General features: G+C 39.0%; 1 protein-coding gene across 1 annotated transcript; it reads left to right on the top strand.

The window, feature by feature from the left end:
* The first annotated feature begins 1,340 nt into the window (after nucleotides 1-1,340).
* LOC139133620 (uncharacterized) lies at nucleotides 1,341-2,090 on the top strand. The gene has a single exon (XM_070700367.1). It carries the CDS (start codon nucleotides 1,341-1,343, stop codon nucleotides 2,088-2,090), a length of 750 nt encoding a protein of 249 aa, XP_070556468.1.
* The last annotated feature ends 11,408 nt before the right edge of the window (nucleotides 2,091-13,498 follow it).

The following is a 13,498-nucleotide window of genomic DNA, read 5'->3' as shown; positions in this document are numbered from 1 at the left end:
AAACCTTGTAAACTATCATGGAAAACATCTTTGATATCATAATATTTCGTAGAGTTTGCACCAGCGCAAGAAGTACTTGCTATATGATTTCCTTACATGAACGTAATGTTGTTGTCTCATTCCACTTGTTATCTGACGCCGCCCCAAAGAGTTCTCCAAACCATATAAAAAACTGTATCAAAGAAAATCGTCTAGATACGAGCTAGAATATTCCTCATATAAAAATTAATGTTTCTTAAAACTTAAACGAATTTCAATTGTTTGTGAGAAAAAATACAGCAAAATTATCGAGAACGCGCAGCTAAACTGAAAGGCAGACCACCGTCCGTACACCCACGGACGGCGGGCAGATAAAACGTCCTAAGCAACACCACCCAATTGAGAGAACCACGCTTAACCACACGAACTCTGACCCTAGTCAAAATCAGACTTGTCCCTGGGAAATATGTTTACAAGTTTGCCCACATATAAACAACGTAAAGGTCAAAGGTTTCAACTTCCGACTTCCTGCTTTACGGACGTCCTCATGCCATGAACTGCAGGCAAGGCACTGGCAGGGTTTGCACTGTTCGCGACCATTTAAACGTTTGAATTAGCGTAGCTGGCTCTCCTTGGCCATCGAAATACATTGGCTGCAGTAGATTTTGGATAAATGGTCATGACTGGCCGCAATTTGGTAATTTCTGGACACATTTCAGGAGAGCTTCTTACCTTCCCGTTTTAGTAACCATTCCTATCTTTCGCGATGTTGACCAACCCGTAAAATCCCTGATAAGTCCACGGATTAACATAATTAGTTGTGTTGACTAATTAATTACAGCATGTGTGTATGAGAGATATACGTCCTTGTAATGGAGTGTAAATAAATAAAGAGTCACAGAGGCTAGGTTAGGTTATATAAACCATTTATTTTATTTATTCCGATCATTCAGAGCATGAAGAAAGAAGAGAAAATGATAGAGAAAACAGTGTGAAAAACTCAGAACCTATTGGGTCGCCTGTGGCCAGGCTGACCGTGTCACTCCAACCAACAACCCCACTGCAGCTCCATACATTTGCAGCAGAACTACACCACCACCCCGACAAGGAATTCGTTTCATCTGTCTTGCAAAGTATCAGCCATGGTGCAAACCTGGGATTCAAAGGTCACCATCACTCCCGTTTCACACCAAATGTACGGTCGGCACTCAGCAACCCAGACATCGTCACCAAAGTAATCCTAAAAGAAGTCTCGCTTGGCCACACAGTAGGACCTTTCACCAGCCCCCCCCTACTTCCAGACTTTGTCATCAACTCCCTCGGCCTTCGACATAAAAAAGTCTGGGGGACATCGTATTATTATGGACTTATCCCGACCTAACACAGACAGTGTCAACACCCACATCTGTAAAGAAGACTATACGCTCTCCTACGGCAGGGTCGACAATGCTGTTGCAATAATACAGAAGTACGGCAAAGGAACTTTAATGACAAAGGTCGACATCAGGTATGCCTTCCGCCTCTGTCCTGTCCGAAAAGAAGACTGGCACCTGCTTGGCTTCAAATGGTTGGATCACTACTTCTTTGACCGAGTTCTGCCATTCGGTCTAAGATCGGCACCTTTCCTGTTCGATCACATAGCAGATGCCATCCACTGGATCATCAGCCGGAGAGCTGATACTGAAGATCTACTACACTATCTTGATGACTACTTCGGCGCAGGACCTCCACGCCCCGATAAATGCCAGCAACTCTTAAACACAATGGTATCAGTCTGTCACGACCTTGGCGTCCCAACCGCCCCGGAGAAGATCGAAGGCCCATCACCGATCATCATTTTCCTGGGCATCGAACTCGACACAATCAAAATGGTCATGCGACTTCCTAATAACAAGCTCACCGATCTGATTCAAGCCTTGCCAACATGGATACAGCAACAAAGCTGCACGAAACGCCAACTTCTATCTTTAATAGGAACTCTCTCCTTTGCATGCAAATGTATTCCAGCTGGCAGAATCTTCATACGCCGTATGATGGATCTCAGCACGACCGTCAAATGCACCAATGACATCATCACCCTGTCAGATGACTTCCGCCTCGATGTCCAATAGTGGCTCGATATTCTTCCCACTTGGAATGGCTCAGCATCCTTCCTTGATACAGAGTGGTCTGCATCCTCAGACCTCGAACTGTTCACAGATGCCGCTGGGTCAATCGGCTGTGGTGCATACTACAAAGGTCATTGGTTCCATCTCACCTGGCCTGACGACTTCAGTGCTTCAATTGAATGGCAAGAGATGTACCCAATCATGCTGGCCTGTTCAATTTGGGGCCAATTGTGGCATGGTCGGAGAATTCACTTCCATTGCGATAATACATCAGTGGTCAGCATCTGGAAAGAAGGCTCATCGCGCTGCCCACGAATAATGCGTTTTTGATCAGAGCTATCTTCTTCGCAGCCGCCAAAGGAACTTTCATATCATGCTTGCTCACATAAGAGGCACAGATAACACAATAGCTGATTCACTTTCTCGTTTGCAGATGAGGAAATTCAGGCAGCTCGCACCAATGGCAGACCAAGACCCATTCAGCGTTCCAAGTCACCTCTAACCGGAAATTCTGCTGTCCTCAAACTAGAGTCACATGTCAAGGCCTTTATACATAACAGCATTGCAGGCTCCACAAGGAAAACATACCAGGTTGGTCAGTCAAACTCAAGTTTACCACAATCAGGGTCTACCTCACAGTCATAATTCACCTGCACACCAAAATGGGCTTCAAAGACGACATCAGCAATCACATACGGTTACAACGTACAATGCAAGGCATACACCAGAGCTTAGGAGACCAAAAACGCACCAGACTGCCCATGACCATCGACATACTTGTGAGACTAAAAGAAGGCTTTCGGGCGCACGCGTCTCTATGTAACCATGACAAGCTAATGCTATGGTCTGCCTTCACCATGGCTTTCTTCGGCTTTCTCCGTGTCAGTGAATTCACAGCACCAGGGAGCCATGACTTCGACAAAACATGCACACTTCTGGCTCGCAATGTGACAATATCTGAAGACCTAGAAATTTCACTTAAGGCATCGAAGACCGACCCATATCGACGGGACAGCACATCAGGATTGCACCCACGAACACAGGAATTTGTGCACTGCGGGCTTATACTAAATATAGACGTTTCCATGCCGCGGTAGCGGAGATGCCAGTATTCCAATTTAACAATGGAGCGTGGCTCACACGACACGCCCTGACTGTCCATCTTCGTGACCTGCTAAGCAGAGCTGGGATAGACAACGCTCATCATTTTGCCACCCACAGCTTCAGGAGTGGTGCCGCTACCACAGCGGCGGATGCCAATCTACCATTACTAATGCTGTATATAAAGCCTTCGCATTGGGAGGTAAAATTGCGTCGTTCGAACTTATGGACTCCCTAGAATATCGTCAATCAGCAAAACAACAAACCTTCGGGGGGTTTTGCGTCATAATCAGAAACGATCGTAAAACCTCGGGATGTGAAAAATATGCTCGGGAAATGACATGTTTTTTACGATATCTCACGATCCGCGCGCAGTCGCCACGTCAAATATCGACCGTTGGCATTAAAAAAAATGTGTTTTAAAAATGTTACCAAATGGGAGTGCCTCTTTAAGTACTAGACGAACATATTATAATGCATATATATTTCCCCATTTGGACTATTGTTGTAGTGCCTGGGGAACTAGTGCAAATATAAACAAGTTATTCAAATTACAGAAACGCGCTGTGCGTGTTATGATGGGCACTTAGTATAATTATCCGACCAATGGACTTTTTAGATCATTACATATTATGCCTTTACCTGATATAATTTTATACAAAAATATGTGTTTAGTTTTTAAATCCTTGAAAGGTATAGCCCCATTGTATATGACGGAAATGTTCCAATATGTCTGTCAGTGTCATAGCCGTGTGACCAGAGCTAGCTCCCAAAATAAGCTTTATATCCCTAGAGCCAAATTGAATGTTTTTAAAAACACATGATCAGTACAGGGAGCTATGGAATGGAATAAGTTGAAAACAGAAGTCAAATCTTCTGAGACACTTGTCTCTTTTAAAAGAATTTATTTACAATAATATTGGGCAGAATTTTAAGTTTTTCTTGCCTTTCTTGTTAAATGTGGCAGTTGTTATATGTGGTCATTTGTATTTTCACTCTTGAAAATTGTTTTTGTGGTTTTGTATATATTTGTTGTAAGGTCGAGGGCCCTGGGGGAGATAAACTCTCTCTAGAGTTTACCAGGCTACCCTAATTAAATAAAGCCAAATAAAATAAAAAAATAAATTTGTGTTCAATAACTACACACAAACCTTTAAAATAATTGATGATGATTTTTCAGCGAATTGATCTTGGCCTGCATAGCCTATCTGATGAAGTTTAATTTAACGTCAATTTTTTACGGTAAATAGTTTTTTGTTTTGCTTGTGACTCCTGCCCCGAACTAAATGGGGTAGTTATACCTCCAGTTCTATTACATGTCTATGGTTGTGTAATAAATTTGATTTTGGAATTTCACTGAAATGTTAATTCACTATGCATGGTGGTCTGTGATGAAACTATATTTTTTTTCAGTACAAAATTAGATAAATCTTTGCATTTATGTATGCTTGATTATTTACATTATTGTGTTTGATTAACGTAGAGTGGTTACAAGTCCATGGTTGTTCAAGAAATATGATTTTGGAATTTTACCGAAATGTTAAATTCACTATGCATGGCGGTCTGTGATGAAACTATAAATAATTTATTTCCAATATAAAAACTAGGTAAATCTGTGCATGTATGTGCGCTTGATTATTTATATGAATGCTTTTGATTAAACTAGAGTGGTATATGTCCATGGTTGTGAAAGAAATTTGATTTTGGAATTTCACTGAAAAGTTGATTTACTGTTTATGGAAGTCTATGAGAGAACTATGCACAATATTTTTCCAATATAAAACTGACAATATCTTTGCATTTATGTACATTTGATAATTAATATACACTTTTCCACCTTTTGCATGTTTTTTGTCTCTTGCCCTGTATCAGTTTTAACCTTTCAAGGTGTTTAATGTAGGATACCACTGCATCTTCTTTGCTTGTGAAACTTGTGGATAATGTGTACCTATTTTGTTGGTGATTTCCTATTCAGGAAATATCACACGGACAATCAAAGTTTTGACCATAAAACAGCTTCTGTCAAAAGTGACCCTCCCCCTAAGATAGGTTTATAAAAGTGACCCTCCCCCTTGAACTGTTTTCTAAAAAGTGACCCTCTCCCCTCCCTCCTGTTCCCCCGGCCCACCCTCCCTGTAATTTCTGAAGGCTCCTAAGTTCAACTGAATAAATGAGTACAGTAGAATTTTCGGGAAAGAGACATAGAAGGCACAAGCATAAAGTCATTCGACTAACAACGATAAATTTCTTTCATCGCACAAAAAAATCAGTGAATTCTCGCTCGGAATCAAACTTGCAGCGTGGCGTAAGGCTGTAGCGAAGACACAAGCTGTCGAACTGTGTGTAGCGCTGTGGAATCCCTTAGTTGACTCAGACAACACTCAAAACAGAATTTCCTTCAAGTAATAAATTAGAATGTATCCACGCGCGAGATATGTGTCACTTCAAACATCTAAGTCCGTAAGACGAAAACATTGACGTCGGAGATCGGGATTGACGATTTGACACCAGCAGAGAGACCGATGACGGCAGCGTTGTGGGCACAAACATGCAATGAGTGTGTCATCAAACAGAATCTTTCGCGCTCGCAAAGGTCGTAAACTTGTGCGATATTTTGAAAGCCATGGCATCTCTGAGAATGAGAATTACTTTTTCGATCGTGTCGTTGCATTTACTTCATAAATCTATTTGTAAACATTCTAAATAACTCTGAATACTATCTGTCGCTAGCACGGTGAAAGCTATGTCCGCTGATGGTCGACTTGCCTTGGTCTTCAGGCCTGGCATGACCCATGTGTGCAAGTGCCTGCATATGGATGGAACTTTGTCTGAATGTGAGTGACGTCAGTTAAGTGTTCTAGTTTGTGTTCGATAACTAAATGCATACCTTTAAAATGATTGATGATAGTTTTTCAGCCGATTGGTCTGGGCCAGGTAGCCTATCTGATTAAGTTTAATTTGACGTCAATTTTTTAGGGTAAATAGTTTTTTCTTTTGCTTGTGACTCCTGCCCCGAACTAATGGGGTAGTTATACCTCCAGTATTCTATTTTAATATCTCCGAGAAGGATGTTCCTGATAATAAGTTCAGCTGTCCTCGGATTATAGTCCATTCCATTTAGATTACAGTAAACACTTAAGAGCTGTTTTACAGTATTTTTAACATTCTTATATACGTGTAACTATGGATTTCAATGTGTTCCCTTAAAAGATCATTGTTAAATTTTATTATATTACAAACTGACGGTCAGATCAAGATGTATCGTCGGCCATTGCCGTGTACCGTATCACATACCGTATAGGCTAAAGTTGATTTAAAAAAAGAATACCGTTATGTGACTGTTTTCATTTTGACAATTGCATTTGTATGCGTGACAAAGGTACTGTTCCATTTAACTCTCAACCTGTTCACAACCTGTTCATTTCGACTCGCTGCTATTCAAAGAATAAACAACAAAGGAAAGGCAATGTCTTCTTACATAACCATTGAAAAACATTGGAGAATTCATTTGCATCATATTTTAAATCCAAACGTTTGTTTTTCGAGTTACTTTTCCACATGATGCACTTCACTTGTATGACGTCCGCGGCAGATAAAGAGTACACAAAAACAGACAATAACGGGTAAAGGAAAAACATAAATAAAAAAGAAAATTGTGTAAATCTTTACAAACAGGTTAATGCTTTACGTCCTGTATAGGTCAAGAGACTGGTTTCATGCAAAGGCCGCACCAGGCCTGCCATACCATGGTAATATTTAGAAATGGATATACTTCAGACATGTAATCTTATGCAACCAAATATTTTCTGGAATTCTCTACTCAAAGCTTTAGAATCTGTTATTCCCGATTTTTATGTGAAGGGTTTAAATGCATGGTACAATGCGAGTTGCAACACCACAAGAAACAGATGATGTAACTTTGAAATGGTGTAGTAAATTCCACTTTTTAAGTAAATCATCGAAAAATTGTAAAGGTCGTATCTGGAATGGGAAACAGTTGATTGCCACGGTAAAAATTGACTTGTAAAGTCCTGTAGTTGAATATGATGTCACAGAATTGTGTAGGTGTTGAGAAACTTAGAAAATGGTACTCGTAATTTGGAGTAACCCACCAGTCCCGTGAAATGATCTTGAAGAATATATATAAATTTACGAAAGAAACGAAATTACGGGAGTTTCAATGGAAACTTTTACACAAATTATTGCCATGTAACAAGTATTTGTTTTATTGGAAGAAGAGATATTCACTCAATACTGAGTGTCGTATTACACCTGATTCTCTTGAACATAAATACATACACTGTTCATTAGCTAAGGTGATTTGGGCTATAAAAAAGTCAAAAGCATTATAAGACGGGTATTTTGCAGAAATTTCGTTCTACTTGACCATTATATCATTTTTAACTGTGTAACAAACAACGTTTTCTCAAAAAGATGAGGAAGGCATTGTAAATTTACTGGTTTTGATTGGCAAATGGTGCAGTCATAAACATTGTCAGAGTGAAATAAAAGTGCTTGTAATTGCACTGTTAAAATATGAGTTTTCCTTAAGCTGCAAAATAGACAAGGAGATCTGTAATAACCAGAAAGATTAAGAATGTTTTCCATATATTTTGCACGTTACTTGATTTAACATCAAAAGGACTGTACAGAAATATCCAATAAAATTACGTTTTGCTTTCTTGTGGTGTTTTGTTGTAAAATTAAAAATGCCTTTACACATTTCAAAAAGATTCACATGCAGCGTAGATTTCGTGCACTTTAAGTTCAAAGCCCAGCGATTGAGGCCCCAGGGGTTCGCTGCATATCGCTCATTAAACCAGGTCAGTTTTTCTTACTTAGGATCACACTAGTACTGTAAGCTAACGCAAAACAGGGAGCAACATTTACCCGCACCGTAGTCTGGTCTTCAGGCCTGGCATGACCTATGTGTGCAAGTGCCTGCATATGGATGGAACTTTGTCTGAATGTGAGTGACGTCAGTTAAGTGTTCTAGTTTGTGCTCGATAACTAAATGCATACCTTGAAAATGATTGGTGATCATTTTTCAGCCGATTGGTCAGGGCCAGGATAGCCTATCTGATTAAATTTAATTTGACGTCAATCTTTTAGGGTAAATAGTTTTTTCTTTGCTTGTGACTCCTGCCCCGAACGTAATGTCGTACTTATACCTCCAGTATTCTATTTTAATATCTCCGAGAAGGATGTTCCTGATAATAGGTTCAGCTGTCCTCGGATTATAGTCCATTCCATTTAGATTACAGTAAACACTTAAGAGCTGTTTTAAAGCATTTTTAACATTCTTATATACGTGTACCTATGAATTTCAATGTGTTCCCTTAAAAGATCATTGTTAAATTTTATTATATTACAAACTGGACGGTCAGATCAAGATGTATCGTCCGCCATTGCTGTGTACCGTATCACATACCGTATAGGCTAAAGTTGGTTTAAAAAAAGAATACCGTTATGTGACTGTTTTTATTTTAACAATTGCATTTGTATACGTGACAAAGGTACTGCTCCATTTAACTCTCAACCTATTCACAACCTGTTCATTTCGGCTCGCTGCTATCCAAAGAACAAACAACAAAGGAAAGGCAATGTCTTCATACATAACCATTGAAAAACATTGGAGAATTCATTTGCATCATATTTTAAATCCAAACGTTTGTTTTTCGAGTTACTTTTCCACATGATGCACTTCACTTGTATGACGTCGGCGGCAGATAAAGAGTACACAAAAACAGACAATAACGGGTAAAGGAAAACATAAATAAAAAAGAAAAATGTGTAAATCTTTACAAACAGGTTAAAGCTTTACGTCCTGTATAGGTCAAGAGACTGGTTTCATGCAAAGGCAGCACCTGGACTGCTATACCATGGTATTATTTAGAAATGGATATACTTCAGACATGTAATCTTATGCAACCAAATTTTTCTGGAATTCTCTACTCAAAGCTTTAGAATCTGTTATTCCCGATTTTTATGTGAAGGGTTTACATGCATGGTACAATGCGAGTTGCAACACCACAAGAAACAGAAGATGTAACTTTGAAATGGTGTAGTAAATTCAGCTTTTTAAATAAATCATCGAGAAATTGGAAAGGTCGTATCTGGAATGGGAAACAGTTGATTGCCACGGTAAAAATTGACTTGTAAAGTCCTGTAGTTGAATATGATGTCACAGAACTGTGTAGGTGTTGAGAAACTTAGAAAATGGTACTCGTCACTTGGAGTAACCCACCAGTCCCGTGAAATGATCTTGAAGAATATATATAAATTCACGAAAGAAACGAAATTACGGGAGTTTCAATGGAAAACTTTTACAGACATTATTGCCATGTAACAAGTATTTGTTTTATTGGAAAAAGAGAGATTTACTCAATACTGAGCGTTGTATTACACCTTCTTCTCTTGAACATAAATACACTGTTCTTTAGCTAAGGTGATTTTGGCTATAAAAAGTCAAAAGCATTATAGACGGGTATTTTGCAGAAATTTCGTTCTACTTGACCATTATATCTTTTTTAACTGTGTAACAAACAACGTTTTCTCAAAAAAATGAGGAAGGCATTGTAAATTACTGGTTTTGATTGGCAAATGGTGCAGTCATAACAAAAGTGCTTGTAATTGCACTGTTAAAGTATATCGCTCATTAAACCAGGTCAGTTGTTCTTACTTAGGATCAGACTAGTACTGTAAGTTAAAGCAAAACAGGGAGCAACATTTACCCGTACCGTAGTATGGTCTTCAGATATTGGTGAATTATCCAATTGAAAACCTTCCTGGTTTTTTTTAGAATACACATACTCCAATTCCCTTCGAAAGTGTTGAAAATGACCCAGCCAGGCAAACGTAAAGAATAGCCTTGCTCGTCGCGTTGAACGTGGGTACAGGTCCTTTCAAAGTCTCCTTACAGCAAGCATTGAGAAACTCTTCCAAGTATGTGCGATGGCTATACGTTATGTGAGAAATCTAGCAAGTACATACTGTTCTCGTGTTTATGATGTTGGTCATAGATACATGTAGGTACCTTGGCACCAAATACGTTATTATCAGGGAGAGACGTTAGATTTCATTTGTATGTAAATAAGTATTGAACAGACTAAATTTTATATAGAAGGTGTCTTTACGAACACCAGCTCAAACGAAGGGACAACATCTTTAGAGAAGGAACTATCTGGCAATATGTAGCATCCATATATAAGAAATAAACGGTGTTATCTTTGAAGACTTGGAGTCTCTACTGTGTTTCTGTATCCCTACATCCTCTCCCATGGCGATTTCCCGAGGAATAAGTGTTCGTTTAATATTGTTGATTTCTTCGTGTCGCTTTTACAGTGCTGTAACGTCTGCCGTATTTTCTTACGACGCCACGATACTGGCAGAAATCAAAGAGGAGAACCCTCATTTCGTTCATTGGCGATACAAAGGGCAATAACTCAGTTAAATTTGACAAGATGAAATGGTGGGAAATTTTGCCAATTTTCACTGCATGAAAACGCAAAATACAGATAAATTCACATTAATGAGTTGCCTGTATTATAGAATAATACACGTGAATTCACATGAATCCACATGAATACAGGCTTTCTGAATACAAGCAATGGATTATTAACTGTATTCACCTGTATATGCACTATTCAGCTAAAATACAGGCAATAATTCATGCTAATACAGTAAGTATTATAGCGTTTTTATGCAGTGTTTGGCAAGCTGACAATATAAAATGACCATATCCGGTAAGGCCAAAGTAAGTAAATTCTTTGTTTTGCGTCCACTCAAAATCCTAAAGGTACGCGGGTAAGCGGCTTAAAAACACACACAGAAAATTTAACACAAAATCTGTTTGCCTGAATTGGACAATTTTTCTCAAACCACATGAATACTCCTGTCACAGTGTGACACACTGTATGATCACTGTATGCATTTTCATAACAAATGGATCAAAATAAACAGTCATTCTTTGACGTTTGCTTTTCTCTTATTAGTTTTAGATTTCTTTCTTGTGCATTCAAAGTGTCCACATGTCAATACTATTGCACAGCAACTTTACAGCCTTGGCAGTTTGAGGAATGGGTACACTATAACACTATACAGTAGCAGTCTTTTGTCCTCAAGTTCTTGTACGTTTTTTTCAAGTTTCTTGTAATGCCTATTCTCTGATGGAATGTCATAGTTTTGCTGAAAGGTGTCTGTTGTGAAAGAAAACACCAAAACAGAAATGGTAACTTGTAGCCTCTGCATTCAATTTTAGAAAGATGGGGCATCAGACAGAAGAAGAAATTGATGATATAATTGACAAAAGTATTCCCTGTAGCTTCCTCGGGACCAGCACCTTTCCTTTCCATCAAATAAAAGAAAGCATTTCGCAATTGTCAGTCTCCACACGTACACACAGACTCATCAGACCCAAATTTAGGTGGAAGCTTCACATCTATATTCCTTGCACTTTCAAAGTAACAAATACCAGATTGATTGAAAAGATGAAGTATCGTGGCATAAATGGAAATATTCTACAGTGGGTCAAAGCATGATCGACAAATACAAAACAGCGAGTAGTCATAAATGGAGCATCATCTGAATGGAGAATACGTCACAAGTGGTGTCCCAAAGGGTTCAGTTCTTGGACCAATACTCTTTCTAATCTACATCAATCATACTGGCGGTGAAATTAGTTCTGAACTCAAAAAATTACTGACAATACCAAGACATGTCATCCCTTGCGAAATTGTAGTGATCCTGAAATTCTACAAGCTGATTTGGACAAGCTACAAAAAATGAGTGAACACTGGCGGACGCATATTGGCTACAACAATCCCTTCAATAAATACTCAATGAACAATATTTCACTGGGACGTACAGCTGAAGAAAATGATCTACTTCATTTTACCTTAAAACCTTCAAGCAAATGTGATAAGTTTGCAAAAAGGCAAACAGAATGTTGATCTCATCAAACGATCATTGTCGATCAAATCAAAACAATGTCATTCTTCGTCTTTACAAGCAACTTGCGAGACCACAGCTCGAATATGCAGTACAAGCTTTGTCACCATGGCTACAAAAGGACATAAAAATCTTAGCACGGCAAATAATACCCAAACTCCAACACTACAATTATCAAAATAGACTTAAACTGCTTGGTTTAATGAAGAATTCGCGGCGACATGATTCAACGCTAGAATTAGTTATCAAAGGCCATGACCACTGTAACCTATCACTTGAGTTAGGAGCCAACTCGAGACTTGAAGACACTGTCCCAAACTTCATAAACTATTCGTTCGACTTAACACAAGAAAGTACTTTTTTCAGCAAGAGTTGTGGACACCTGGAATAAATTACCAGCCGATGTCATTAATGCAGAAAGTGTGACCTCCTTCAAGAGCAGCTACGACCGCCTACTACAAGTTTGAACTTTCACAGAGGGATTCTAATATACTTTCCCATACCCAAACTGAACAAAAAAGTACATAAAGGCCTTTCCTTTACAGGACTGATCACTGGTTTATTTTTTGCTTCAAGTTAAAACCAATTAACCAAATTTTTGGCAAATCTAAAAGACCAATTAACTAGGATAGGCCTCAACACTTTCCGATTTTCCCGTCTGCCATACTCTCTGAGTCGTGGTACCCAAGTCCAATCGGCCGACTGAATCTCTCTCTGTTCAAGTCCCGATTGCTCGCAATGACCATGCCTTCAAGTTGCCGTGCAAAGTTTCCTGTATTTTAACTTCGATTATTTCCCTGCTTTCATCCATTTTTTATCGTGACGACAAAGCCACAACAGGCAAAGCCACAACAGACAGCGAGAACGTGAGGCCCCGGCGTGAGGCTGAGAGTATCGACAGGTGTAAATGTGTAGAGAGTACTGTTTTACGTCACCGCATGGTCCATTAGTGAAATCTGACTGCCGTAAAGGAGTGTTTCGAGCGCCACGACTTGTTTTTGCGACAAAATAGCGCCACCAACGGCGAAATTTTGAAAGGAATGTTTGTGGTTTTTTTCCGAAAAATCTCCAAAAACCTAGGCGCGCGCGGACGCAAAACAAAGAATTTACTTACTTTGGCCTAAACAATGTTTCTCGCTTCCTCTGTGATACAAAAAAACACACACACAAAAAAAAAACAAAACAAAAAAACCCACAAAAGAAACACACACACAAAAAAACAAAGACTTGAATTCCAAATCTATATAGTCATTGAAATTGACTGACTTACAATCAGATTGATAATTTTTCATTATCTGCTTTGTTCATTCCAAAATAATTGTGAATACTTGTGTGCCCAAAAGGTGTAATGGCTATGACAC

Source organism: Ptychodera flava, chromosome 5 (assembly GCF_041260155.1).
Source record: "Ptychodera flava strain L36383 chromosome 5, AS_Pfla_20210202, whole genome shotgun sequence".
Taxonomy (NCBI): domain Eukaryota; kingdom Metazoa; phylum Hemichordata; class Enteropneusta; family Ptychoderidae; genus Ptychodera; species Ptychodera flava.
This window is presented reverse-complemented; position numbering and strand designations above follow the sequence as displayed.

Bases quoted from the DNA above. Each gene is read 5' to 3' on its own strand.
- LOC139133620 (XM_070700367.1), top strand. From the start codon at position 1,341: ATGGACTTATCCCGACCTAACACAGACAGTGTCAACACCCACATCTGT.